The sequence below is a fragment of the Cavia porcellus genome, unplaced genomic scaffold (genome assembly GCF_034190915.1).
Source record: "Cavia porcellus strain 051 isolate PalLab524CR breed Dunkin Hartley unplaced genomic scaffold, mCavPor4.1 scaffold_20, whole genome shotgun sequence".
NCBI classification, from domain to species: domain Eukaryota; kingdom Metazoa; phylum Chordata; class Mammalia; order Rodentia; family Caviidae; genus Cavia; species Cavia porcellus.
The window spans coordinates 44873431-44900553 of record NW_026947503.1 but is presented as its reverse complement, the minus strand read 5'-3'; the positions used below and the strand labels follow the sequence as shown (position 1 = coordinate 44900553).

Genomic DNA, 27123 nt, shown 5'->3' with positions numbered 1-27123 from the left:
ATCGCAGGCTCCGGGAACAAGCACACATCAGTAGTAAAGGCTGTTTAAACCTTTGGGGACAGCCTTATGTTTAGATTACATTAATTCATAAATATTATACTAAATACCACTTAAATTGGACTTAAATGACTTCAAAGATAATGCATTATAATATGGCTATCCAGAGAGCACTAGTCTTTATGTCTCCCACTAACTCAGTCTTTGCTGCCTCCTATCCTGCTAGACAGGACCAAAGTTATGAATGGATTGCTGGCTTATTCATGATCCACTCTGTGTGTGTCTCCGTGTGTGTGTGTGTGTGTGCATGTGCAGGGATGAGAACATGTGTGAATGTGTGTCTTCAGTCACTAACTCTGTTTGTCCTCCAAGAATTAAAAAAACAAAATACAAATAACTATAAAATGAGAGAAGAGAGGCAGTAGACTAGTGTGTGACCTGGTCCCTTCTCCAAGGAAGAAAAATTCTACAAAAAGGGGCAAAATTGGTGCTTAGCTCATTTCTGCTGCTATCCCGGGAATTCACATCTCTCTTCTTTAATCAATAACACAATGTCATTCTCTTTGGAGCCTGGAAAAACAATCTTTCCAAAAGTGCTTTGAATGGGGGGAGAAGGGAAGAAAAAAAGACTCTGAGTTAACCAGAGAGTTTGTATTACACTGAGGTTTATTCCTTGGGTGTTGTTTCTTAGAATTTTGATTTGTTTTTTTTTCTCCCTTCTTTTCTCCATCTGCCTAACACCTACACCCCCTCCCTCCAATTGCTTGCTGGTGTCTTGGGGGGTAAATTTACCTTACAGTAATTACCCCAGTCCACTGCTGCTATTTGCTGCTTCCCAGCCCAACAATCCTTCTTGGATCTGGCTGAGTTTGCCCCACAAAACCCACCCACTCCCTCCTCCACAGACTCCCAATTTGACTGGAGTAATTGCCTTTTAAGGTGCACTCTACGCATGGCAGGTATTCCATTAACCCTTAGAACTCCTTCCTTCTTTAGTTACCTGAAATGGCAGGTGGCCAGCAAATGGAAATCCATCTGAAATCTCATGTATTTCATTTATTTTTTTTTACTGTTTTTAAAAACCAATAACATACACATGCTATCCATGCTGGAGGGCCAATATTCTCTTATGTGTCTCAATTTTATCCCAGGATTATCATTAGAAGTTGTAAATTCAGAAAGGGGAGAGCAAGAACCATGGGTATGCCCTGAAACCAGGCTTAACAAAGGCATAATTCTATCCTTAGCCTCACGCTGTCAATTTAGAGATGGGGAAAATCCAGAAGCCAAATGCAACCCTCCCTCATTCTTCAAGCCTCATCATGCTTTTTTGACTTAACAATAGTTAATCACTAATGGCAAGCAAGTAATTTTTTAAAGGTGGCCAGAGGCTTATTTTTATCAGGATTAGCTAATAAATCAGGCTGCATCATTGGAGGAGGAGTTCAAACTCCACTAGGACTGAATAAACCAGCTCTTGGAAATGGTCTCATTTATTCAGCTCTCCGGGAGCTTCCAGGCATGGCTAGAGACATTGTGGTCAACCTCGACTCTAAAAATCAGAAGGATGGAGAGGCAGGAAGTTTTAAGGAAAAATGTATGCTCAGGCTCTGAAGGGTGAGCTATGACAATGAGCACCCAGGATGCTGGAGCCAATGGGCCCTGCCTGTCACTGACTGAGACAGTTTGGAAGAAGAATTATTTGGAAAATGAAGTTTTTCTTTCCTAGGAATTCTGCATATGCATAGGTATATATTCCTTCTCTTTCCCTGATACAAATGGTAAAAATCCTGCTTCTTATAATATAAGAGAGACCAAATTACATTAGAAACAAAGTGATGATACCAGCAAGGAATTGTTGAGAAGAAACCAAGGAATATTGCTAAAGTTTATCTTCATTTGAAATAAGTAAATAAAGTGCTCTAATCCAGATCTCATAGGATGCCCAGCTCCCCCATAGCTATCTTTTGCTTCTAGGGGGTTTTGATTTTTTAAACTTTGAAATCTTAAATTACCACAAAAACTGATCATAGGTAGGCAAAACCATCTCTACCTATGCTATTAAAATTTTATTATTACTATTTTTAAAACCAGGGACCTATTAAAATGACAAAATTTGATATAAGTCTTGATTAGCTTCTAGGAAGCTTGATTGGAAAGAGAAAATCTACAAAGATATGGTTGAGAGGGAGGGGGAAAGAGAGTGTTTCTTCCTTTCAAATATTATTTCAAAGACTGCTTCCCCACACCACCTTTTCAATCTCTTTTCTAACAGATAGACATTTTCTCCATATTGGATAAAGATTGGTTTCTCTCTCCTTTACAGCCCCCACCCTTACCCCACCCCAACAAACCCAGTATATTTCCATTCTGCTATGTTTTTGTGCTACTCAACATGCCATTAACTTTAAGATTTACTCCTCAGCAGGCAAGCTGGAAGATGTTAAAGCCAATAAAAACTGCTCTCTGGGACTCCAACTATGAAGAGTTTGGAGCTCTGTTTAGTATTTGGATGAAGGGAGGGCTGGAGAAGGACGGTGGTTGTGGTAGTGAAAACCACTGCTGCTCAGAGAGACAGACAGCTCTGCACTCTGCACCTAATGTGCTGGAGGATCAGCTCTGTTCCTAGCCCATTTGTGGGCAAGAATGGGGCTGTTCTCTTTATACGGGGGTGAGTGTACATATGTGTGTTTTCATCTTTAAAACCACCAGCTCTAACACAACCTCTTCAGCGGCTCCCCACACTACTGTTTATTAAAAAAGGAACATCCATACACATCCCCTACAACTTCCTTATCCCCATGCTCCTTCCCTGCTTGGCGATCAATCTCTCTCAGAAAGCATTTAACTTGCCCACACAGCTCCAGCACCGATTAATCCCCGCTGCACATCCTATACATTACGGTTAGAGAGCGGAGCACTGGGCTAATTTCGTCACCTACCAGCCACCCACACACATTCTACAACTGAACACGTTTGGGGCTCTGCCTCAAAGATAATAAAACAAGGAGAAAACAGGCAGGCTACAGACAATTCCTATGACCACTTTCTTAAAAGTTATTGGGTTTTAATTGTTTGATTATTCTCTCCCCCCTCCCCCAAACACTCAGTGGTGATGATTGCTTCAAGGGAGAAATGATCTACTATATAAGGCTCTCTGTATGGTGAGTTTGGGAGAAATTAGGGTACACTCTTAAAAATGCTTGTCTTGCACACATATGTTTCTCCCCAAAGCCCAGTTTTCCCGGGAAAGGGACTCCCAGGTTCCTCAGACCCCCACTCCACCCAGGGGATGGCTGGCTCCCTGCTAATTCTTGCCTTGGGTTTTATCACTCCTTCCTTCAAACATCCGAACCACCCCCTTCCCCCCACTCCCCACACTGTCACTCACACCACAACCAGATTATTGAGGCTCATAGCTCAACAAGGAGAGTTTACTGTTAAATTGATAGCAAAATAAAAATATCTCTTTGAATTTGTCACCTCTTTCCCCTTTTAGACGGCTGAGCTCTCCTGCTACTCTGGCCCCAGCGGAGGATGAAGAGACCATCTCCTGTAGTATTTTCAGCACCACTGCGATGGACAGCTCCCTGGGTCCCTGGCCCGCCGAGCGCCTGCCAGTCCGCTCTGCTTGTTGGGCTCGCCTGCCCGGTGCATCTGTCCCTATCCCAATCTTCCAAGTCGCTGTACCCAAAAACACGAGCCCTATTTCCCCCCCTCCATTCTCTCTTTCTTTCTCTTCATCTTCTGCGCCCGCTGCTCTATCCAAGGCACCGCTCCTATCAGCTCCTCGACCGAACCCAGCGTTGCCCCAGCGAGCAGCTCCCCACGCACCCCAGCGCTGGTCTCCTCTGCCCGAGCGCCTCCTCCTCGGCGCCTGCCCGCGGCTCCCTCTCGCCCCGTCTCCCGCTCGCTCGCCAGTTGCCGGCCCGCCGCTCGGCGGCCCGCCCGCTCCTTCTCCCCGGCAAAGTTGGGAGGGAAAGGTGCACTCACCTTTGTGCATGCCTGTGAACCTGTCCTTCAGAACCGTGAGCTCGTAGATCTTGCCGAACTCCTCGAAGAGGGGCTTGAGGTCCTTCTCATCCAGGTTTCGGGGGATCTGCCCAATAAACAGCTTGATGGCATCGTGGTCCTTCATGGGAATGGTCGACGGGTTCCCCGGGCTGTGGCTTAATCCGTTCATGTGCCCGGCGCTGCCCGGGCTGCCGCCGAGCCCGTTGGTACTGAGGCTCGCGTTGTCAGCCTGTCCGTTTGCTAACGTGGCCATCTTTATATACATAGAGAAAATCTTCTTTCCTTTTATTCTTTCTCGCTCGCACTCTCTCGCTCCTCTCCCTCACTCGCTCGCTCGCGCTCACACACGCACACGCATACACACACTCGGGTTCTCTCCCCCTCGGTTTCTCTACACCTCGCTTCTCTCTCTCTCTCTCTCTCTCTCTCTCTCTCTCTCTCTCTCTCTCTCTCCTCTCTTCGCTAGCTCGCGCTCTCTCTCCTCTCCCCTCCTTCTCTCTCCCTCCCTCCTTCTCTCTCTCTCTCTCTCTCTCTCTCTCTCTCTCTCTCTCGGTCTGATCTGATTTTTTTTTTTTTTTTTTTTTTTACACTGAACAGACAGGATCTCTGTCCTTTCCGTTTAAACAGGCTGGACCGGTTCAAGTTCCCAGCCAGACCAGGGGTGGGAGCGGCGAGAGCGCGCGCGCGCGCGGAGCGGGGAGCGCCGGAGCCGGGAGTGGGCGCGCTGCGGGGGGGAGCCCGCACCGCGGCGGGCGGCGGCCGGGGGCAGGGCGGCGTGGGGCGGCGCCGGCCCCACCGCGCCTCCCCCCGTCGGCGGCCCCGCGGAGCGGCGGTGGTACGGTCCGAGACGGCCCCCGGCTATAAATAGCGCCAGGCGCATGGCTCTTCGGGAGGCGCTGAGATTCCGGGCCGGGCGGCCGTGGGCAGAGGGTACCCGTTAGGAACCGAGCAGTCGGCCTCCTCTCGTTGCCCTTTGGGGGTTCTTTTTGTAATAGCAGCAGGTGCAACTTTTTGTATTTTAAAAACATTGATTTTCGTTTTCGTGCGGTGTGCGGGTGTGTGTGTGTGTTATCCACCGAGCTCACTCTATTGGGGCGACAGGCGGGCGAAGCGAAGGCAGGCACGGCGGGCGGGGCGGCGGCGAAGGCGGCGGCGGCGGAGGTGGAATGGGCGCTTTTCTCTCCCATCTGGCTCCATTTATTTATTTATTTAGACTAGAAAAGGCGGGCAGGCTTGGAGGGAGTCGGCCCAGCGATCAGAGTGCGCATTGATCAGTGTCGAGAGGGAAAAAAAAGCTACATAAATATATATTATGTGGATACATCTATAGACAAGAGCTCCCTCGCCCGCGCGCGCTCTCCCGGTTTCTCTCTGTGTCTGCTTTTTACCTTCTCGCTTCCCCAACCTGCAAGAGCACCCCCAAATCTCCCTCTCACCGGACATCTACCGCCAACCGAGCCACCTGGGAAGACAGGGCTGGGGAGCAGTTGCGTTGTACTAGAGGGACTGAGGATAGAGATTTGGGGTCCGTTCTCTGTCCCAGTGCTCTTCCGAAGGCGGGAGGTGGATGTTTCGGTCCCGGACCGCTTCCCCAGTCCTGGAGAGCGGCGGCCGGTCGGCCAGCGGCTGGAGAGAGGAAGGTGGAAGCCTGCGTCCGGCCCGCCGAGGAGTGAGAAAAGCGCTGGGCTCCGAGTTCGGTGAGCCAGCGCCGGGACACTGGCTTGATTTTTCTCCCCTCATTTCCTTTACTGGTTAGAATTGGGGATTTTTTTTTCTTCAATTCACCATCAAAGAAATAAAGCCCCCGAATCGCTCTCCGGGCTGTAGCGGACCCAGACTTTGCACTGCGTGCGCTGCGCCCGCGGGTTTCCTTTGCTGCACCCCAGATCCAGAGGTGCGAGGTGGGAGTTGCGTCTGCTGGCCGAAGCCAAAGGTGCAGCCGCCGGGCGAGTGCCCCGCAGGACTCCCTTGCGGGCCGCCTGGGCTGGGACCTCCGCTGCGCTCGAGAGGGAGTGGCACGCGTGGGAGCCGATTGGAGCAGCCCCGCCTCTGGGGGCGACTACTGGTGGTGAACTTGTCTGGGGCAACAGATTTTCATTTTAATGGTATTTACCTGCATCCCATCCTCTCCCGCATTTGCCTTTCCAGGACAGCTTTTCCCAGCTTCAGAAGTCGGGCCAGTTAAAATTATTCGCTGCCTGCCCGCAAGGCTGGAGCTGGGACGGCGGGGCTAGCTGCTGGTCTAACCCCGGAAGGTCCCGGCTTAGGCATCGGGTGCTCAGGGTTTCTCTACTCTTACCCTCGAATTACATCACGTTACTACACGATATTTTTAAACATTTATTTAAAGAAACGAGACCCCAGCAGCCTGTATATCCAGGCCAAGCCGGCGTGGTACAACCACAACGCGGTACTCTCCAGCGCCAGAGGAGGCCCGAGGCTCTGAGGTTCCCAGCCCTGGGGTTCAAGGTTCAGCTCAGACCCCCAGCTTCCCTCGAAGGATGAGAGCCCAAATCAAATCGCAAGTAAGGTTCTAAGAACTGTGGAACGTCTTCCTTTCGTTTTAGATTCTTCTGCTTTTGCTTGATGGAATTGTAAGTAGAGTCGATTTTAACTAGGTTTCCTGGGCTTACCTTATCCAGTATTTTATGTTGATGTAGAAATTGCTCAAGTTGATGAAATGGAACAGAAGCTGTATTACAGCCTGTCTTCATGGCTCTGTGCTTAGTGTGCCTGTGAGGTGCTGTAATAAAGCGGGCTTGTCCTGGGAAGCACCTGAAGGGGTTGTGTGTTTGGCAGGAAGTGTGTGCTTGTCTTGTCCCGACCTAACTGTGTGTGTTTGTGTGGATGCAGCCTGGACATGTGCACAGACCCTGTTTGTATTCATATCTCTCTCTCTCTCTCTCTCTCTCTCTCTCTCTCTCTCTCTCTCTCCTTCCTCTGTGTGTGTGTGTGTGTGTGTGCACTCGTGTGCGCGTGTGATGTGTACCTACTAGGCTGAACCCTCACATCCAATTCCCGCCCCTACCCCCGCCCCAGGCATATCAGCAGAAGCTAATTATCCAAAATATTTCCTCCAACATCATCTTGCAGAGAGGGTGGTTGGCTCCCAGGATCTCACAGCAGAATGGCATATACTTTCTGCCCTCACAAGGGGAGTTAAGGAGAGTAGTTCCTACTTGAGATCTCTCCTTCCACCCCCTCAAAGCAAAGCCAAAACAATGGAAAATCAGAGCAGCTCCAGAGATGGCTGCTGGGCTTCATTCTCTTTTCCTGCAGCACCCCAGTCAACCCCCAAAGTCCAAGTAAATTATTCACAATTTTTAAATTATTCATAATTATTATTACTAATAATAACCAATATATAAATGAAAGCTGTCCCTGGGCAGGTGTGAATAGGGAGTGAGGTTGCTAATGAAAAGGGGCACCTGATTATTTCAGATGCCCATGCTGCATTGTGCTAACTTCCTCTAGAACTGCTCCTCTGTGCTGTTTCCCTCCATATGTGAAACCTAGGCCAAGGAGAGCTCCTTCTTCCTCGGACAAGCTCCCCCTCCTCCCTGATAGCCCACCTGATGATGATTAATTTTGGATTTGGGCCATCTCCCCTTAGGGTGTAGCACAGCCCTCACCTCTCAGCTTTTTGGCAGGTATATGATGAACTGTACACCTCTTCTCAGCTTGTTGAGGTAGAAGCAGCCAGGACACCAGTCCTGTGATAACTGAGCTACCTGTGTAAACAGCAGCAGAGGCAGCTTCTGCCTAGGCATTGATCTCTTAAAGGCACAGAGCTGCATCTCTTAAGCTTCCATCTCTCCAGTGCAGCAGGATGTCAGGGATAAAATAACACAGACAGGTGTCTTACATGAACGTAATAAAGGAGCAGGACCCCAGAGAAAATAGTAAGGAACATAGTTAGGTTGGTTCTTCAGTATCCTTGCCCTTGATATTCTAGGAAGACTTGAGTTAAATTTTTTTTTAACCTTAGATCATCAAAGAGAAATTTAATTAGGGAAAGATGGGGCAAAGTATTACTCACAGTGACATTTAGGTAGATTTAAAACTTTTTCTCCAAGTACCACTTCATGGGCACAATTATTCCATCCACTGAGAGAGAGGGAGAAGGCTGGCAAGTGAGAGTGGGAGCTGGGAACAATTGCTTCTCATTTTCTTCCTGGGTTTGGGGCTTGCATTTTGTTGCTGATTCATTTCTGGGGGTGTCAGAAAGCTCCATAGGGTACTGGGTCAGGCAGGTTAGGAACTCAGGCCTTACCACTGCCTTTTGATTCCTCACTTCCTTTGCCCTTGCTGTCTTCCTTCCAGGAGGGAGGGAGCCCTATTTGTGCTCAGTTTCCCTTTAGGTGAGCCACCCATCATTCTGTCTGACACCAGTGCAGCCCTAGTGAGGTGCCATACCCTCAGACCTGCTCTGGCTTTCCTGGCTGTAGATCATCTCTTTCCATCTAGATGGTGAACTCCTGGCGAGTAGGCATCTAGCGATCTGGTCTCTTCTTCTCCTTTGCAAACACTTTCACAGTGATGAGCTAAAGGGGCTCAGGGTGAAGATTGTAGAACCAATGACTATCTAAGGCAGGGAATCAACACTGTATCCATTCATCTGTACTTGACTCTCTGGAAAGGAGTTCAGGGTTGTGGAGGGGAACAGGAAGTGGAGGACACATGCAACCCCCCAGTCCCTCCAGTCCATGCTGCTTAGCTTGGAGGTATCACCACTCTGTGGTTCTTGCCTTCATTCAACCCTTCTCATTTCCACTGGAAGAAGTGGAGAAAGGCCTGCAGTGAATGCACTGTCTAGTTAGACCAAAATCACTTCTCACAAGTGAGAAGCCTCAGAACAGCAACAGCAACAGATGGGTAAATGTTTTCCAGGCCTGAGGAACCTCACATAGGAGAAAATAGAAAACAGAAAGAAAACATAAAACATTCCAAAGTTGGGTGTGCTGATCTGTAAGATGGGTAGTAGCTTTGGGGACAGTAGGGCTATTGTAAGGCAGGATGCAGATGGTGCTAGGAATTCAGAGCTGGCTAAGGACCTGAACCTAGGCTAGGAGGGAAATAAGTGGTGAATTCTCCAAGGTTATGAAGAGCCCAATCTAAAAACACAGCTGCCATCTATACTAGACTCCCCATGAAGAATTCTGACCTCTAAATTAAACACCTCTGTGGAGTGAATGCCCTGCCTAGACTGCAGAGGGGTGGGAGGGAAGACAGGGGGTGCAGAGTCTCCCCTTCTATCTGTAGAGAGGTCATGTGTTGTTCAGCAGACAGACTGACTCAGAGCCACAGGGCCATCCAAAGGCAAAATCCAGCTGAGGGGCACAGTGAGAGGGGCAGGCTCTGTGGACCAGAGAAGATAGAGGTTGTGGGGATGGTGGCATCCAGGGAAGGAGAAAGTCCTTGTCTGGCTCTTAAGAGGGGGTGGTTCAGCCTGAGAAGAAGGGAAGAAAAGTAGCCTTATAGGTTGAGGCAGTGATGGAGGTTGCCAGGCCAAGAGTAAGCAATGGGCTGTGGGTTTGCCAACGATAGTAAGCAGGATATAGATATAGATATAGAATGGGCAGGCAAGATGGGGCTTTTAAGACAGCCTCAGCACTTTCTGGTCTTCTTCTCAAGCCCAGGACTTCTCTGTTCTTGAATAATTAGGGAAGGCTTAATAAAAAGCCAAACCAAAACAAAATCAAAGGAAAACAAATCCAAACCCTAAAATACTGGGATGAGAACTGAATAGAAAAACAATTCCTATTGCAATTGTTTTTCTGTCAGTTAATTTTAGCAGCCGCCTGCTACCTAGAGTAGACAATGAAAAGACCTCATTGTCTTGAGCTCACAGCAGGTCTGCCCAGGGGAAGCAAGCCCATTGCAGGGAGGAAGAGAAGAAGGAGTGTGCTGTATTTAGGAAACCCAGGACCTCTCCCAGTAGGGCAGAGCTGTCTACAGTGGCAGGACAAGTGCCAGTGCTGGCAAAAGAGAGTCTTTTCCTTGCTAGAGCCTTACAGACATATTGCTGTGGTCTTGGGGGACTCCTTCAGCCCCCGAGACTGTTGGGCAATGCTTTCAGGAATCTGTCTTTGCTCAGCTCCTGTTCCAGGATTCCATGTCAGCTCAGAGGTTTGCCTCACTTTTGCTAAGGACAGACTGAAAATGGAAGAAAAGTGTAAGAATAAAGGAACCTCAAAGTCACAGCCAGGGACTGCCTGAATGGTGTCCCAGAATACAAAGCAGAAGGAACCTAAGCCATGACTTTCCTGGTTTTCAACTTTCCCCCCTGTAAAATGGAGACAGCACTTCCTTTCTTCCAGCCTTCTTTCCTTCCTTACATCTCACTGAAGATGAGACAGTAAGTAGCACATCTGTGAGATTGACTCACAGTTTGGATATAAAAAATTATTATTAAGATGAGAGAGTGGGATTGAGGGTGTAAACGGGCTCCAGAAAGATGTAGATAAATTTGATGAGCTTGATTGCACTGAGGGGCCAGGAATTGCCTTCTTATCCTCCCTAGAGAATTTACATTTCTGAAAAGGGCAGCACTCAGTCCAACAGAAGCAGGCAGCTTCAGCTGTGTTTGGGTAAAGCCGGCAGAATTTGGACTCTGGAGTCATTTTTGTAGCTTTAGATCCCCCCTCTTCTGCTTATTAGCTATGTGACCTTAGGCGGGTTATTTAATCTCTTTGTGGCTCAGTTTCCTCATTTGTAAAGTAGGCAGTGAAATAGAACCTAGCTCATAGAGTTGTCGTGAAGATTAAATGAGTAAGCGCAGGTAAAGTGCTTAGATCAATGACTGGGCAGCCAATATTATGGGAGCATCACTAACAGGCCACTGGGGGCTGAGGGTCTGGAGCAGCCCCTCCTTCTTCCTGCAGAGGAGGCAGGGGCCCCCTCCTCTGCTGGGCCTCGTGCCCAGACCCGAGTTGGCTATCCAGGGATGCCTACATGCTTATGTACTGTGTGACTGTTTCTTAAGGAGCTCCTTGGGAAAGGAGGCCTTAGGGGAGCATAGGGTGACATCAAGGTCTCTCTCTTTTTGGGACCTGCCCTGTGTGCTGGCTGCTGGCACTAGGGGCCCTTCTTACCTGAGAGGTGTTGCTGAGGCAAGTCCTTTTAATTGTGATGTTTTACTAATTAGTTTTTAATTATGTTAATTTATTGTACATGAGCCCTGAGGTTTTCAGACACTGGGCTTACTTTAGAAACTGGAATAGTAAGTTGTGTGTATTACACACACAAAGCTGTGGGTAAATATCATTTCAGCATGGCCACCATCTCTCTGATAATGCTACTGGGTCAACAGTTCAACCTGGACACACTAATTCTAATGTCCCCCACTGCCTCCAGGCTCTGGAAATCCAGTGCACAATCCTTTGCATAGAGTTAAGGGACTCAGTGGCCACAGGCTGCGTGGATGACCCGAAAGACTGAGATGACTGGGTGGGGTCACAGAGTCTCTAATGTGATAGGGACTTACGGAGGTTAGAATGCACAACCTCTGGTCAGGTCTTCAAAGATTATGGACCTCAGACTCACTGGTTTGGGTGAATCCTCCTGCTTCTGGGTCTTAAAGCTGGGTACAGATAGAGCTTGACAAGGAGGTTGGGAGGCAGAATCTGAGGTTGAAGAGGGCATACAGGTAGGAGCTGAAAGACATGGGCAGAGGAAGGTTTATGTTCCAGGGGGACAGGTGGCATGCAATAGTGGGTTGCAGCTGAGCCGGCTCTTAGACAGGTGAGAAGGGGACTCACTGACTGCACGTAGACTGGCTGGTGATCATATGGAAGGATGGAGTCATTGGGGCTCATTGACCACATTCAGATTGGCTGAAGAGAATATGGAAGTGTGGAGTCACTGGTATAGGAGCACACAAAGAAGGTGTCCAAGTATGTAGGAAGTATGGGTGTGAATGGAGAAATCATTCCCCACCAACACTCAAGTGCCAAGGAGAGCTGCTCCACCCAGGGCCCATCTTCTGCAGGTCTTTTCTACTTCTGCAGAAGATGTGGGTTTGTTGTCATCAGGAACCTTTCAGAGATGCCACAGGGTTTCAAGAAAATAAAGCCCCTCCCCAACAATTTCCAGATGGCAGTTGTCTTTTAGTAAGTGTATAGTTTTCCAAAGCGTAAATATAAAGTTGTATATATCAGTTTGGGTCCCTTATTAAACAGACATGTATTAATTTAGCCCATAGTCCATAAATATGATGACATTTCTATTGTTTAAAAATCTGTATATAAGGCTTAATAGTCTATGCTGCATACTTACACATGCATGGGTTGTATTTAGAAAGATTTAGACTTTGAAAGCAGATAATTTTTTAAATCATGATCTCAGAGCCTCAGTTTTCTCATTTGAAACATGGGCATAATATATTTTATGTAATTACCATGAAGGTTATGAGAAGAAATAATTGTTTGGTACTTGTCATACAGTAGGTAGCCAACAAATGTCAGCTCTTATTAGTGTGTATGAATTAGTACCCAGGTGTGGTGATACATACCTGTAATTCTAGCACTCTGGGAGGCTGAAGTGAGTTATAAGTTTGATCTAAGCCTGAGAAACTTAGTGACTTAGTGAAACCTTGTCTCAACGTAAAAACTAAAAGGGCTGAGGACATAGCTCAGTGCAAAGGCCCTCCTTGGTCTTTGGTCCAATCAGAGTACTAAAAAGAAAGGATATATACATAAAAAGTGAACCAAATCTCCTTTCCAGGTCTAAGCTATTGCAGAAAAGAACATTTGTGGTCTGTGTAATGGCACATGGAGATTTTCTAAAGAAAGATATTTAGGATTTTTTCTGAGGGCTCTCCCAATGTCACAGGGGAGATGAGAGGAATCCGTAGTGGGAGCCTGGGCCATTCCTTCCAAACTGGAACAAGTGGATCAAGTTTCCATTTAGGGTATACAGGGAATAGAGGAAGGGAGCCTGGCTCAGGTCAGGGCCTCCATCAAGTTTCCCCAATACAGCAGCTTCATGATTCACACCTGTACTCCAGTCATACCATGTACCCACCTTGCACTCCTGCTGTCAGGGGAGCCTGCACCCACACACCTGCATACCCAGACACAAGCAGGCTCCACGCTGGCATGCATCCTTCCCTGCCCAGAGGGTGGGCAAGCTGCTGTGACTCACTTGCTGGCCCTGTGCCTTCATGCTGAGTCACAGTGTAACTGATCCCTGTTTTAGCCAGGTCTCTGCTCTCATGTGATCCAAAGCAGGGTCACTGGGCTAGGCTGAATCCAGACTGAGTGCTGGAATGGGGAGGCGACCAGAACCTGGGGGTGGCCTACATCCTGTACAGGATGTTCCCGATGTCTGTGCTTGAAGGAGGTGGGCTGGTCTACTGTCCACCATCATGTACATCCCCGCATTGGCCTACATCAATGCCCCATCTGGGTAGGGGGCTTTCTACTAAAAGCTGGCTTTGCTAAATAATAGAGTCTGGTTTTTGTTTCAAGGAGTTTCTTTGAAGATGCTCATTTTCTGGGTGCTTTTGCAATGAAGGTTCTCACCCTTGTTTTAAAAGCGAGGAAAGAGTAGGCTTGGAAGATGAAGAAGATGGGGGAAGGAGGTCAGGAACATGCTGTCCACACATAGTACAAGAGCAGAGTCACCCATTTCTACCCAATCCTTATCCTAGAAAGAGAAATGCCTTTTCTACAGACAACATGGGAACCCCAGCTACCAAATAAAATCACGTGTCATTCTAGTCTGGTAGCAGTGGGTGGAATAACAGCTACTTCCTTTGGTTGAAGTCTTCTCTATGTGGCAGACTTGGAGTGGTGTCTGCTGGCTCCTATTGCAGCAACAGCAATTGCTCAGCTGTGCAGAAGTCATGTAATGTTGCTTCTGTATTGTCATCTGTAAAATGGGCAGGCATTTCTTTTTTTACTTCTGAGATAGACTTAGAGAAAAGATAAAGTTCTGGGAAGTAGCCAATGATGTTGTGAAAAGCCCCTTGCCTTGGTCCATCCTGTCTGCTGAGCTGGCATCCAGGGTAGGATCTTGATTTCAGTTTTGATCTCACCTTTGGATCTTCACTGTTGCTCTCAGGTCCAGTTCTAAGAGCCTCCCTCATCAGTCCATGGCTGTCTACCAGGGCCAGACACAAGAATTTAGCGTCATGTGCCAAGAGTCACTGCCATGTCCAACAGCCATCAAACAACAAAGGGACTCAGTGGAGACTTGCTGTGTGTGCTGGGGTCATGGCTCCCTTCTCTGGACCTCAGTCCCTGGTCTTTAGGATGGGCCTCTTCCTTCATCCTTGTTCTGCAACCCTGTGAGGAGAGGCAAAGATCCATCCCAGGCAAAGATGGAATTGCTTCCCTGAACACAGGGTACTTGCACTATAAATAAGCTCCTCTCCCTTTCCATCCTGTCCTTGTCTCTGCTCAGCTTTTATCCTCACAGCAGCCCTGGGAACAGAGGGAGCAGTCCGGTCCTCACATCCATCCTCTTCCTCCTGATTATTTTCCCCAATCACACTTAATAGCTGCCTGGCTTTTGGCTGCAGCCTGGTATGTAATAACCTGCAATTATTGTCCACTTAAGCTGTCCCCAGGGCCTTGTCTGTTGCAGTGCCCAGGCCCGCACCACCGGCCTGCTGATTTCCTTGTCAGAGTCACCACCAAGGGGAAGAAAGCCCCTAACAGGGTTGGCTGACAACCTGTTTGGCAGGGCTTCCACTTCCATGGAAGCAGCTTCCTTGGAGCTAGAAACCCCCTCCAGAGGTGGGAGCAGAGGTAGCCCTCTCTTGCCACAATATTATCCAGCTTAGGGGCCCTATGTGGACTTCTGGGCTCCTCAAAGCCGTCCTTGTCCTCTGGCACTTGCCCTGTCCACACACTGCTCTCATTTCAGCCTTCATGGCTTTGTTTACCTCCCTCAGGTGCTTAGTACAGACCAGCTGTATAAAGGATCTACATATATCTTTCTCCCTCTTTGAAGGCAGGCACTGGCACTTTACCTACCAAATAGTGAAGATCAGAGAGGTTAGGGATCTTTCTTATGGTCACACAGTCAGGAAATGACAGTATTCAAAATCAGGTTGGTTGATTCTGTGGCTCACTTACTGATTTCTATGCTATGCCATTTCCTCTCTTTATAACAAATTCTGCCCTGCCTTGTTGACTTCGCTGGCTGCCACCTCCCTCAGAAAGATGTCCTTGCCATTGCAGCAATACCAGTCTTCCTACTCTGAACCTTTATATCCCGAAAGTCAGCACCAGGTACCCCGGGTCCCATATGGGTGGAGCGTGAGTTCTCCTGCCTTTCTGTTATAAACCAGCTCTGTGTGCCAACTGGCAGGTTCTATGCTTCCTGTTGCTGACTTGTGTCTCATGAGCTTGACTCTTACTGTGACCAGTGCGGCCCCTTCAGGGTGGGCGCCAGTTGGGCCATCTCTTCAGCACTACCGATGTGGCTCTGCTGTTGGTAAGGGTGGTGTCTTAGTTACTTTTTACTCGTCGCTGAGGCAAAATACCGGAAGCCCAAAGTTGAGAAAGGAAAGGTTTATTTTTTACAGTTTTTGGAGGTTTTAGTCCACACTCAGTTGGCTCCAAGGCAGGCGGGTATGGCTGGGCCACAGTTCATGGCGGCTGCAAACAGCAAACAGGAACCAGCAAAGAATAAGACAAGACACACCTTCTTCCTGCCATTACATCCCATCCTGGCTCCACCCCTTTGTGGGTGGAGCACTGACATCATCAATCCAAGCCCTAGACAATGAACGAATAACAAATGCACAATTCAAACTCCTGAGGCCTGGGGGCCACAGACATAAACCATGACAGATGGTGATGACAAAATTGGATTTTTAGGTTGTGAGTGGTTCTGTGCCATCACTGGAGATAGCTCTTGGATATCTATGGGGATGTGGAAGACAGAATGTCAGAGTGTTGGCATTTTCATACCACTCTGAATCTAACAATTAAGTAACCAAAGACAAAAGTGGGTGTTTAGATGCTACTTGATGCCCGCCATTTGCTAGAGGCTGTCTTGGTGGATGTCTGTGTGTTTTGCCAGTGAGTGAGCCTGTGTATGGATGTTTGTGTTCTAGAGAATGGGTTGATGGTGGGCTGAGGGGCCTGAGAACCTAGAGGCAAGGCTGCTGTCTGTAGTGCCAGGAGTTTCACAGCTGATTGGCAGAGACCTAGAAGTTGAGGAGGCCAAGATAAAAGGGCCTGTTCTTGTTGGACCACCCCGTTTGTGGTCCAGGCCCATTCACCCTTTGCTTGGGACTGCCTCACCTAGCACTTATCTTTTTTTCAGTCTTTTATCTTGCAAACAACTACCAGCAAAAGGCTTGTTGGGATAGGTTGGGATAGCCTGAGGCCTTCTCTGGCCCTTCAAACCTTAAGGTTAAGTCCAAGACTGGCCTGAAGGCAAACTGGTATAGAAGGGTTCGGCTTCCCCTCTTCTGTGCCACCAGAGAATGGTGTGGGATCCTTTTCCTGACCCCCAAGTAGAAGGAAGAGCCCAGCTGCTGTGTACCCTGACAGCGTCCCCCTTCCTCCAGTGGTCAGTCAGTGCTTGTCCTCTGCCCTCTACCTGCCCTACTCTGCCTTAAGGCTGCACACGCCCCTTATTCCTGGTGTTTAGCCTTGGGGTGAACTAATCCGACAGGGGTTGGGAAAAGGTCCCTTATGGGGCAGCGCGGGGGCGGGGGGCAGAACTGTCACCTGGCATCTGCAGCACAAGATGACCTTACACTGAGAAGGCAGACTAGTGTGGTGGTCTTTCTTTTCCCTTGCTACTGTTGCACTTTCCTGTCTTTGCTGGCCAGTCTCACTCATGCCAAAGGAAGTAGACTTTAAACCTGCTGTTTCACATGACTCACTGTGTCTGCTGTAACCTAGGCTGGCAGGGGTGAATCCTCCACCTTGGTAGTTTCTCTCCCCTCTCTGCTCTACTCTAGGTGGCCCCCAAGGTAGGAATCCTTTGGATGGGAGGCACCTTGGGTCATGCTTGTACTTGCGCTGTGTACTTTGGGGCTCAGTGGACTCTGTGGAGTGTGGCAGCTGGTCTCTCCATAGGTCCAGAACCCCAGGCTCACTTTGGCTGGCATGTTTACAGGTAGCTCTGTGTCCCCAGCCCCTGCTATGGCCACCTTTGCAGAAGGCCATCTCATCATTGCTTGTATGGCTTGAGATATACTCTGACTTCCTCCCTCTCTGTCCGTGGGTTTCCCACAGAGAAGGCAACCAGAGAGCCTTTGGGATTCTCCAGCACCTGGAGTGGGTGGGAAAGGGAAAGGATGGGAGATGAATCTGTTTAAATCCATCTTTTTGCCTCAACTCACTCTTTTTTACACTTCTGGAGGGTGGCCTTAGGTTTCCTAGAGCTACCCAAACAGGAGGGAGCCCAGCTTCACAGCGTTCCACTTACTCTGAAACAATTGCCCTTATGCTGTTTCACTACTTCCGGTTCAGCTCTGAGCTGGGAAAAATGGCTGGCTGGTGAGCAGCAAGATCACCTGCCCCTCCCCGTCTTCTGTCCACAGATCAGGGACAGTTTCTGAAGGTCTGTACCCCTTGGCCCTGTACTGTGCAGGAGACCCTCGTGGGTGGTCCTAGAGCTGATTTGCTCTGCGGTACAGCTTGGGGATGGCACAGGACAGATGTCACGAGTGCCATCAAGAGCTGACAGTGAGACTTGGCAGAGTCTGTTTAAAATATTTATAGCAATAAGAAAAAATTTTCCTCTATGATGGCTTTTAAAATCAGTCTTGCTCATTTGAAGAGTAAATCCTTAGCTACCTAGGATGCTTGACAATCTAAAATGATTCATTTGTTAAGCATTTAGGTTAGTTGAGATTAGCATTTACTAGCATGCAGAAGAGATGTGAGTATGAATTGATCAGGCACTTTTTATGTGCAGAGGTTCTGCCTGTTGTCATCAGAAGAGGCCCCTCTTCCACACAGTACCCACTGTCCTGTGTGTGCACATATGTCCATGTTTGTCAGGGACACATGGGCAAGCGCCTCTTTGCCAGGGTTCATTGTGTTTTCTTTGTGCTGCTAATGCTTTTGGCCTCTGGGGGTGCTCTATATATACAGATGCAGAATTTGAGAAATAGGATTTTCAAGTTGAAAAAAACCTTAGTTATCTTCAAAGCTACTTTTCTCATTTTTTCCCTTTTGGCAATTAACATCTAGAGGGGCGAAGTGAGAACTTCTTCAGGGTCAGATATGAACACCATCCCTAACTATCAACGGATATCTATCTGCTCACTGTTTAGTATTTCTTTTTTTTTTTTTTCTGTCCCTCTTCTATGTCCCTTTTCTCAGTCAGTCAGTCAGTCAGTCAGTCTGTCTGTCTGTCTTTCCTTCACTCCTTCTTGCTCTGTGCTTCTGGGCTGAAGCAGTGGAGATGCGGTCTGACTCAGCTGCTGGCCAGACTGGGTCCACCTCATGCTGGGGAGGTGGAGGCCTTGGCTTCCCTGTTAGTCCAAAGCCTAAAGGAGTCTCCCTCCCTGGGGACTTGCAGGGAAGAGGGAGGCAGGGTTGGCTCCACAGTTATGCAATCTGTTTTCAGCCTGATCCTCCTTCCCTGGTCCCTCCTCCAAGGAGCTGACTTTCTTGTAGTGGGAAGAAGAGGGTGACCTCAGTAGCATTCTTCCTTCCTGATTCCTTTTCTCTAGCCTGAGCCATGTAGCCTCCAGTTAAAATAGCCAGTAGTGAAGTTGTATGTTACTTGCCTCACAGCCAAAAGGCAAGGGAAATGCTCTTCCCTCTCTAATCTTGGTATCCTGATGCTGAAGCTTGGCTCTCAATTCTAAACAACAGGCTGCAGAAACAACTGTTTTGACTAATCTCATTTTCCATGGAGACTTGGAATCTTTGATGTGGAGTAGACCTGCAATGTCTTCTTTTACTCCCACACTTATTGGAGGAATCCATCCTCTAGCATTCAAATGTTTCTCCAGCAGGCCTGGCCACTACCAGTGATGGGAGCCTGCCCCTTCACATGGCAGCCAGTTCCTTTAAGAAACCCTGTCATCGTGCATTTGTTCCGAGTTGCTCCCCTGTCTCGTTCTTTTCCCTGCCACATATTTTGAAGTAGGTAGCTAGCTATCTCTATTTACTCTCCCTGCTTCTTTCTTTTTGGCCTGTAACACTCTTAGGTCTTCCCTCCCACTTTACCAAAATTCTTCTTACTGAAGCTATCCATTAGTGGTTCCCCACTGGCCAAATGCCATGGCCACTTTTAATCATTGTCTTAATGCTATTAACTGGTTCCTCTTTCAAGGCAACTCTTGTTTTTCCAAGACGTACTTGTTCTCTTTGTTTACCTATCAATCCCCGCTTGATGATCCCAAGTGAACATGTACAATTCCCTTTTGCTTACTGATCTCTGGCCCCTTCTTTATAGCTTTTAAAATTGTGTGAAAAGAACCCCAGACTCAGGATTTCTCACTTCTCATGGTAGAAAATGTCTCCTGCACCAAAGGCCCTGTTTTTGCTAGTGGCCTCCTCATCTACCCAGTCATCGCAGCCAGCAATAGAAACATTCCTGAACACATCTCATCCTTCCACCTAGTGATACCACTTGTCTCCAAGCCCTGTAGGTTCTAACCACTGCCATTTCCCTCCCACCAGTCCTATTCCGCCCCACACTATTGCCACAGTCCTCTAACCAGTCTCTTTCCTTTGGCTTTGCTTTCTCTGATCCACATGTATTTTGCTCTGGGCACAGATTTTCTGAAACATAGATCTTGTTCTGTCAGTTCCTTTCTTAAGAGTTCCCTTTACTTCCAAGATACAGTGTACTCTCATCAGCTTGGTATTCCAGGGTCTTATAACCCACTCCATCCCATTTGCCTTCTCTTAAAGACCCGTCAATTGTCTTCTCCTTCCCTTGTCCTGAATACCCAGCCCCAGACCACACCACTCTCATTCTCTTCCTCTCTCTGCTCCCATGGTCTTTCTCACTTTAATCCCCCTCCTGGTATCTTCTTCCTCTTCCTTGCTAGCTTATTGCTGTTCAGTTTTCACTTCTCTGCTTAAACATCACTGCTGCAGGGAGCCCTGGATTGCCTGACTGCAGAGGTTAAGATAGGGAAACCACTGCATACTCCAGAGGTCCTCTGTATCTCTCATAACCATTTACACCCTGATAATTGTCTGTTGGAATTTCAATTACTGCTGCTTCCCTCTCTTTCCCTGCCTCAGTCCACTAAGACCCCTGCGAGGGCATGCTTGTGCCTTTCTTGTCCTATTCTATATCTCTCAGGTCTGGCACCCTCTGTGAGCAGTGGATACTTCTCATCTGGCTGGGGGACCGGAGAGCTTCCAAAGCCAATCTGAGTAGGATCTTGATCCTGTAAGTGGTTAATAAGAGGCTGAAGAGCTTCCTCTCTGCAATGATGACTTGATCACATTTGGGTTCAGGAAGATCACCTGAGGACCTATTTGTAGGATGGAGTGGAGGCAGGCAGGATCAGGGACCAGGACCCTAGCAATAGTCCAGGACTGAAGTGGTTTTTACATTCATATCCCATGTGTTTCTCATGGAGACCAGGAGATGGTGGCAACTAGTATATAATTGAAAATGAACAGAATCCAAGAATAGGCTTATAACAAGCTCAGCTCATAACTGTGAAATGATCTTACCTTATTGTGGGTAGGTGTTCATTCACTTTCTATTCTTTCTAAATCTTATTTCATTCCTTGGCCACATTAATTCCTGTGAGGGCAGAATCCAGAATAGGTTTCTCTATGTTTGGAATAATGTTCCTATCTGATTAGCTGCTAGCTTGTTAATATTTCTAGTCTCTGTAATACATATAGAACTTTCAGACTTGTCTGGAGGTTTCAGTCCTGGGAAAGAATAAAATTATGATTGGAATAGTATAATAAGTGGCCTGGGTTCTGAGATTCTGAGGCTAAGTTGGTAGCTTTTCTAGCTCTAATTTCTGGGTTAGGAGCAAAGAGCATGCTCACGTGGCTCTGTCTCCCCTGGCCCATGCTCTCCAGCACAGTGACAAGTAGGAGCTGGCTTTTTTTTTCCTCTTTGTTTTACTGGGTTCTGCCCCATCTCTCTAAAAAATCTTATAAATCATTGATGAGAATATTTCTATTTTTGTCTTAAATATCCTGGCCAAGTAAGCCTTATGAATACTTTCCAAATCAAGTGCTGGCATTGCATGATGCCTCTCATTGATGGCAGCCCATTTCATTGTTTTTTTTCCCCCCATATCTTGGCTCTGTTGTTTATGGCAGCAATGCCAAGTCTCAGCTTGAGGGTGGTGGAGGCAGGGCTGACCTTGGTACAGAATGCCATGTGGCGTCTCTTTCTTGGGCAGCAGCTCCCTTCCTTCTTCCTCCTGACTGTCACACAACACTCTGACTTAAACTTTTAAAGCTTGAAATGCTGCAATGGGTTACTGGTGTCTATTCTCAGGGAGGTTTCCTCTGCCACCCACCCTGCCTCTGCACTCCTTTCTCTTCATCCATTCTGTGCCTAGAAATTCAACTCACTTGGAAACCAACTTCAACTTGAACATATGATGTTCAGCATATCCTTTTCAAGTGTGAAAGAGACCCTCTCATATGCTACATTGCAATCTCCATTCAGACCGTGTTTCTCTTGTTTCCCACTATAGGGCCTGGCATACGCTAAGTGCTCAGTAAGTGAACTGAGAATGAATAGAAGGCCTGCAGGATTAGAGATGTCCCATGCATTGTATTTCTTTTTGCCTTAAGAATTGTCTGCATCTGATCCTTGTAGATGGTTCACGCAGAATTTTCCTGAGGTTTGAAAATTATGACCTATTGAGAAAGTAAGATGGTCACAATACATCTTTCCTGATGATCCCTAACTTGTTTGGATTTATCTTTTACTCTGGTTTTTCCTCACTATTCAGATTAGTAATTTATATTACCTATCGCTGGCTCAGGAAGTGTGCAGTCTGCTTCTCTCATCTGAGCAAGTCTTGTATTCCAGACCAGAGTTGAAACACCTAGAAGATGAAACTGTACCCATTTATTCTGTAGCCAAAGTGTAAGACTCCATGCAGCAAGCATTTAATAAATGGTTTCCAACTGGTTGATTGAATGAATAGGTCTTGAGCCTGACACCCACTTTTATTTTTAACATTAAAGGTTAGAATCTAAACTCCAGAAGGAATGAGCAGTGTAGTTTCAATCCTCTTTATCATGACTTGCATAGCCTTTGTCTGACAGCACAAAGTGTTATGGATTTACACAGCTTATTTAATTGTATAGGTACACAGTAGGAAAATGTTAGATAAATCAAAATTATCCAGGAGACTGGGCAATTGCTATTATGCTTTGCAACAATTAGATGCTTCAGAGAATTCATTCCTTGATATTTTGATGATTGCTTTGATGACATACTTTCTCTATCATTGTTTACATGACAAAGGGAAACGATAAACCAGGAGCTCTGGAACCGTCCATCAGTCCAGCACCAAATGGATCGAAGCTCACCATGATCAATGATGGGCTAGCTGGCTTTAATGTTGCACTCCTTGTCCCCAAGGAGCAGATGTATGACAGTGGTTCAAGGACAAATGTAAATATTTGGACTCACAGAGAATGAAAATGTTCGTAAAATCACCTCATGAAGAAGGAATTATTTGGAATTAGTATGAAAGAACAAGTTTGATCTTACAAATCAGAACTGTGCCAAATACCTAGCAGATGCTCCAAAAATGTGGTTGGCAACTTGGGCAAACACAGAGGGAAAGAGGGGGACACAAGAGAGTGAGAAGGCAATGTTCAGCTGGGACGCCATGAGTTGTGTTCTAGGTCTTAAGCAGAAGCCTGGAGCATCGGAGCCTGTAGCTGGGGGCAAATCTGATTGGTTGATTGGATGCTGAGTGTGAAAATCCTTAACGTGAAAGTCCTGAAGAGGTTAGACTTTAATCAGAGGCCAAAGGGTATTCTTGAACACAGATGGGAACTCAACCCAATCTGAACTATGCTTCAGTCAGTAGGGCTGACATTATTGAGGGCTGTGTTGGGATTGAGCGGGCTGGAACCTGAGGAAATATTTGGGAAGCAAGTGAGATGGCCTGGATAGTAAGAGAGCTGTGGGTGGTAGAAGAGCTTTATGAAGACAGACTCTGCAATTCTGGACACATCTTGCATGGTGGTTTGCCCTGGAAGCCTGTTTGTTGTCATCCTCTACCATTACTCTCTGCCCTTCCATGCCTGCAATTTTAGTCTGATTTGTAATCCAACAGCATAGGAGGTATGGTCTTTGGAATAAACACCTGCATTCATATAGGACTGTATGACCATCTGTCAGCTATGACCATTAGCAAGTTACTTACCTGCTCTGAGCCTCAGCGTCCTAGCCTGTGGAGGGGATATGAACATAATCTTTCTCCTGATTTAGATCATACTGGCCAAATGTTCAGTGTTGTGCCAGGGATACAAGAAACACCTAAATGGACAGTCAATAGCACGAAGACATTTTAGCTCACTGGAGTCATTACTTCCTCGGGCACCAGTGGTCAGTGTGGGAGGGTCTTTTCATGTGGGAATCCTACCTGTTGTAAGCCCCACCTGCTTAGAGTGTATGCAGCCATCTACCTCACTGATATGATTGGGAAGCACATGTGTTCTCCTAGGCCTGTCTTCCGGTCTGATTTCTGACCTCCCACATCAAATGCTGCTCATTTTGTAAGCTGGCACAGAGGGGGATAACAAGAGATGATAAAAGTGCTCTCATTTCTAGTGGTACAGTTTGTTAGAAGCACTACAATACAGGCTTGGAAAACAAAATAATACGTGACGTCTGTCCTGGGAGAGTTCTGCTGAGGAAGAAGTGAGTCCTTACATAAAAGCTCATAGGACAATGAGGCCAAAGTGATCAGGAAGGCCAGATGAAAGGCTGAGGAGCAGCCTAGGCTGAGTCAGTACCAGTCAGGATCACCAGCCTCTCCTGGGCCTCAGGGAGGTGGTGGGTGTGGGACTGCACTGTCTGGGCTCCATGGGGGCAGCTTTTTCACAGCTATCTTGAAACCCTTAGTTAAGGACAGGAGATGGAGCTGCAAAGGATGCTCTGAGGTGATGAAGCAGAAAGGCTTTGACACTGAAAACTTTTCTCAAAAGTAAAACCAAAATAAAAGAAAATGAAGACATTGAATATAACTGACTGTTGGGAGTCACACTATGGAGGATTCTCCTAGCTGAAAAGGATGCTGGAAATACCTGAGGAACATGGGTGAAGAGGTTGGTGACATCCCAGTCAATTACTGTAAAAAACAGTTATGAATAAGGCCGAAGGATGGTGGAAGGACCTGTCATGGTTTATGTCAGTGGCCCCCACGCCTCATAAATTATAGATTCGACCAAATCTAGCATTTGTGATTGGTTCGACATCTAGCACTCGAATAGGTAGTGTGAGTGCTACACCCACTTAGGAGTGGAGCCGGCATATGAAGTAATGGTGTGTAGAAGGTGTCTCTCTTTCTTTCTGGGTAAGAGCCTTGCTATTTGCGGTGACCAGGAACGAATGTCCTGCCACGCTACCCTGATGCTTGGAGCCAACTGAATATGAACTGAATCCCCCAAGAACTGTAAGAAATAAACCTTTCCTTCTCTAACTTTGGGCATCAGGTATTTTCTGTCAACAATGAGTAAAAAGTAACTAAGACAGGATCCTTAGGGGTTTCAAAGTTTAAAAACCAGACAAGGTTCAAACTGAAAAGTAGGTGTGGGTTTTTGAGCATCATATTTTGGTAGGGTATAGTTCTCCAGCAGGGAAGCAAAAGGCTGGAGGGACAGAAAGGCCACTGCTCAAGGGCTCACTTTTGAAGCCAAGTCCCTTTTGTATCAGATCAAAAGTATCTTAGGAAAATGGAAGTTGAAGCTCAGTACTGCTCTTTCCTGCTTAACTAGGATTCCTGAGATCAGAGTGTATACTTTGGAAATTTGACCGCTTTTCTGCTTTGATTAATTGATTGATTGGCTGATTGCTTTGGCCTGCAGACAAGATACAATTTGAGTTAGTTGGCAACATTTAACAAATAAGAGACTTTGGAAGGTCTGGACCCAATAGGCCCTAATTCTTGGGCTGGGCAGAGAGGGACCACATACTTTTCAGTTATCTCAGCTGTCTTCTCACTTTAGGTTGCCTACCTGGTCTTTTGAGTTTATAGCCCCAAGGTAATCAGCTACACCATAGGTCTCTGGGATACTCTTGGGTACCTCCAGGCTTGAGATGTGTTGTGTACCTCAAATGTCAGCCTTTCCCAATCACCACCAGTTTTCTGAAACCAAAGCGGTCATGTCCTACCTGTTTCAAGCTTCCACAGTTTCTCTGTTGTTTTTCCAAGTATGCATGTAATCCTGCAACCAACAGATTTGGACAGCAGGGAGAACAGGGCTGTATGTGACTAGGATGAGGGCAATCTTAAAAGGCGAGAGTGTCACATCTCAAAAGCAGTTCAGATGTTGGTGTTGGGAGTCATCCAGTACAGTCCAAGCCTGAGAGTTTACAGGAAGATATAGTGAGCTTATAAAAATGGTCCTTATTTGAAATCTTCTCTAGCAACTTTATCCCTTTGGGCAAAAAAATCACCCATCTCTCTATCCTGAAACCACCAGGAACTTGGAAGAAATGGAAATACATGTAATCCCATTTAAACATATTTTTTCAATAATGTTGTTATTTAAAAATTTATGAATATAAACACTTATTAATTATAAATTGTTGATAGTATATGCATAAAGATATTAAAACATATAACAAAGTCAAATGTTTTCAGTTAAAAAAAGAAGAGATCTTTATTTAAAGACTCATATCTTTTCTAGAACACACATCTGTTGGGAATTAGACCAGGGTACCTGCTAAGGCCCCCAAGCCCTGAAGCTCCATGGAAATACCTCTTCTTAGTTTCCATCTAGTCAAATCGTTAAACAATTCTGCAAAACTCCGTCTGTTCATCAGTTATGCTGTCTCTAGCTGTGCTCTAACTAACATCGTACTAAGAATTGCATTTTTCTCTCTCCTGACTTAGATTTAAATCTTGCAATCACTGCTGGGAAGTGAGCTGTATCATCTTGAGAAATCAGACCACAGAGACGGGCCTGCAGCTGGCAGGCTGGGTCATCTTTAATCGTTTAACCCTTCATATCAAAGGATGGCTTGTAGCATCGGATTCCTTCTCCAGAATTTGCCACGGCAGATTTTCTCAAGGAAAAGCTGTGAGTTAAAATGAAACAGAGTGTGTACTGTGGAAAACCTTGCCTTGTAAATTGACTTGGTGCCTATACACATGGCTGATTTTATGTGTGTCTCCATATAACTTTCTCCTTGTGGGTATATGTGTCCATGTTTGGGTGAATAGGTGACTGTGGTGTGTATGTACACTTGCTCTTGCATGAGAGTGTGTGATTCATCTTTATGTGAGTGTGTGAATGTGAGTGTGTGAATGCCAGTGGGTATATTGTGTGTCCATGAATAATTTTTTCTTGCATTGTAAAATGAGAGTGAGGCTACTCAAGGCAGGCATAGTAGGTTCTTTTTAAAAGTGGATACAATTATTCCTTCCCTTGTCTTTGGATTAGTGTCCTCCTACCTATATTTCAATGGCACATTTTGAAATGATAATCAAACAAGGACCTGATAATAATTTTACATTGAAGTGGTCTTTTTTTACTGTTCTCAGAAACCCTCAACCTCCCCAGTGTCTACGAACCTGGGTTAGCCTGCTGGAAACATATGGCTGAGTCACCTGTCATCACAAACTGACAGCCACCAATTGCAGACTTATGAATAAGGGCATCTTAGACGTAGCAGTTCTCATCTTATTTGCAAGCTATGTAGCCCTAAGTGTGAATCTTGGGGAACTCAGGAGAAGAACTACCTGCTGAACACAGCCCAGATCACTCACCACAATAATGCATGACTGTTGTTTCAAATGCCCAGATTTTGAAGTGATCTGTCACACAGACAGAGCCAACTAAATGATCTTGTTGGTGATAGAAGGAAAATCTCTTCTCTGAGGAAATGATGTTTGGTAAGAATTAATGGATATTAGTTGTAGGAATGTATATAATTCTCCTTTTAAATATTCGTTATAATCTGTGTCTCACTTTATGAGTTAAAAAACATAGCAATGAA

At 46.6% G+C, this 27123-nt stretch overlaps 1 protein-coding gene and 1 long non-coding RNA gene across 50 annotated transcripts in view; one reads left to right on the top strand and one right to left on the bottom strand.

Annotated features, from left to right (window-relative positions):
• Celf4 (CUGBP Elav-like family member 4) overlaps positions 1 to 4695 on the bottom strand; it is a 286507-nt gene extending 281812 nt beyond the window's left edge. For 5 of the 48 annotated variants that reach the window (XM_063232088.1, XM_063232089.1, XM_063232090.1 and 2 more), the window contains exon 1: positions 3991 to 4670. In XM_063232088.1, the coding sequence (XP_063088158.1) occupies positions 3991 to 4276 (286 nt within the window). In that variant the 5' untranslated portion in view covers positions 4277 to 4670. Of the gene's footprint in view, positions 1 to 3990 lie in introns of all 48 variants that reach the window. The other 43 variants (XM_063232055.1, XM_063232056.1, XM_063232057.1 and 40 more) reach the window with 19 other exon arrangements.
• A 442-nt stretch (positions 4696 to 5137) lies between these two features.
• Positions 5138 to 27123, top strand: part of LOC111758061 (uncharacterized) — a 338911-nt gene continuing 316925 nt past the window's right edge. The window contains exons 1-2 of one of the 2 annotated variants that reach the window (XR_010041450.1): positions 5138 to 6536; positions 26018 to 26204. This is a non-coding gene — a long non-coding RNA (uncharacterized LOC111758061). The remainder of the gene's footprint in view (positions 6537 to 26017; positions 26205 to 27123) is intronic. The other variant, XR_010041451.1, reaches the window with a different exon arrangement.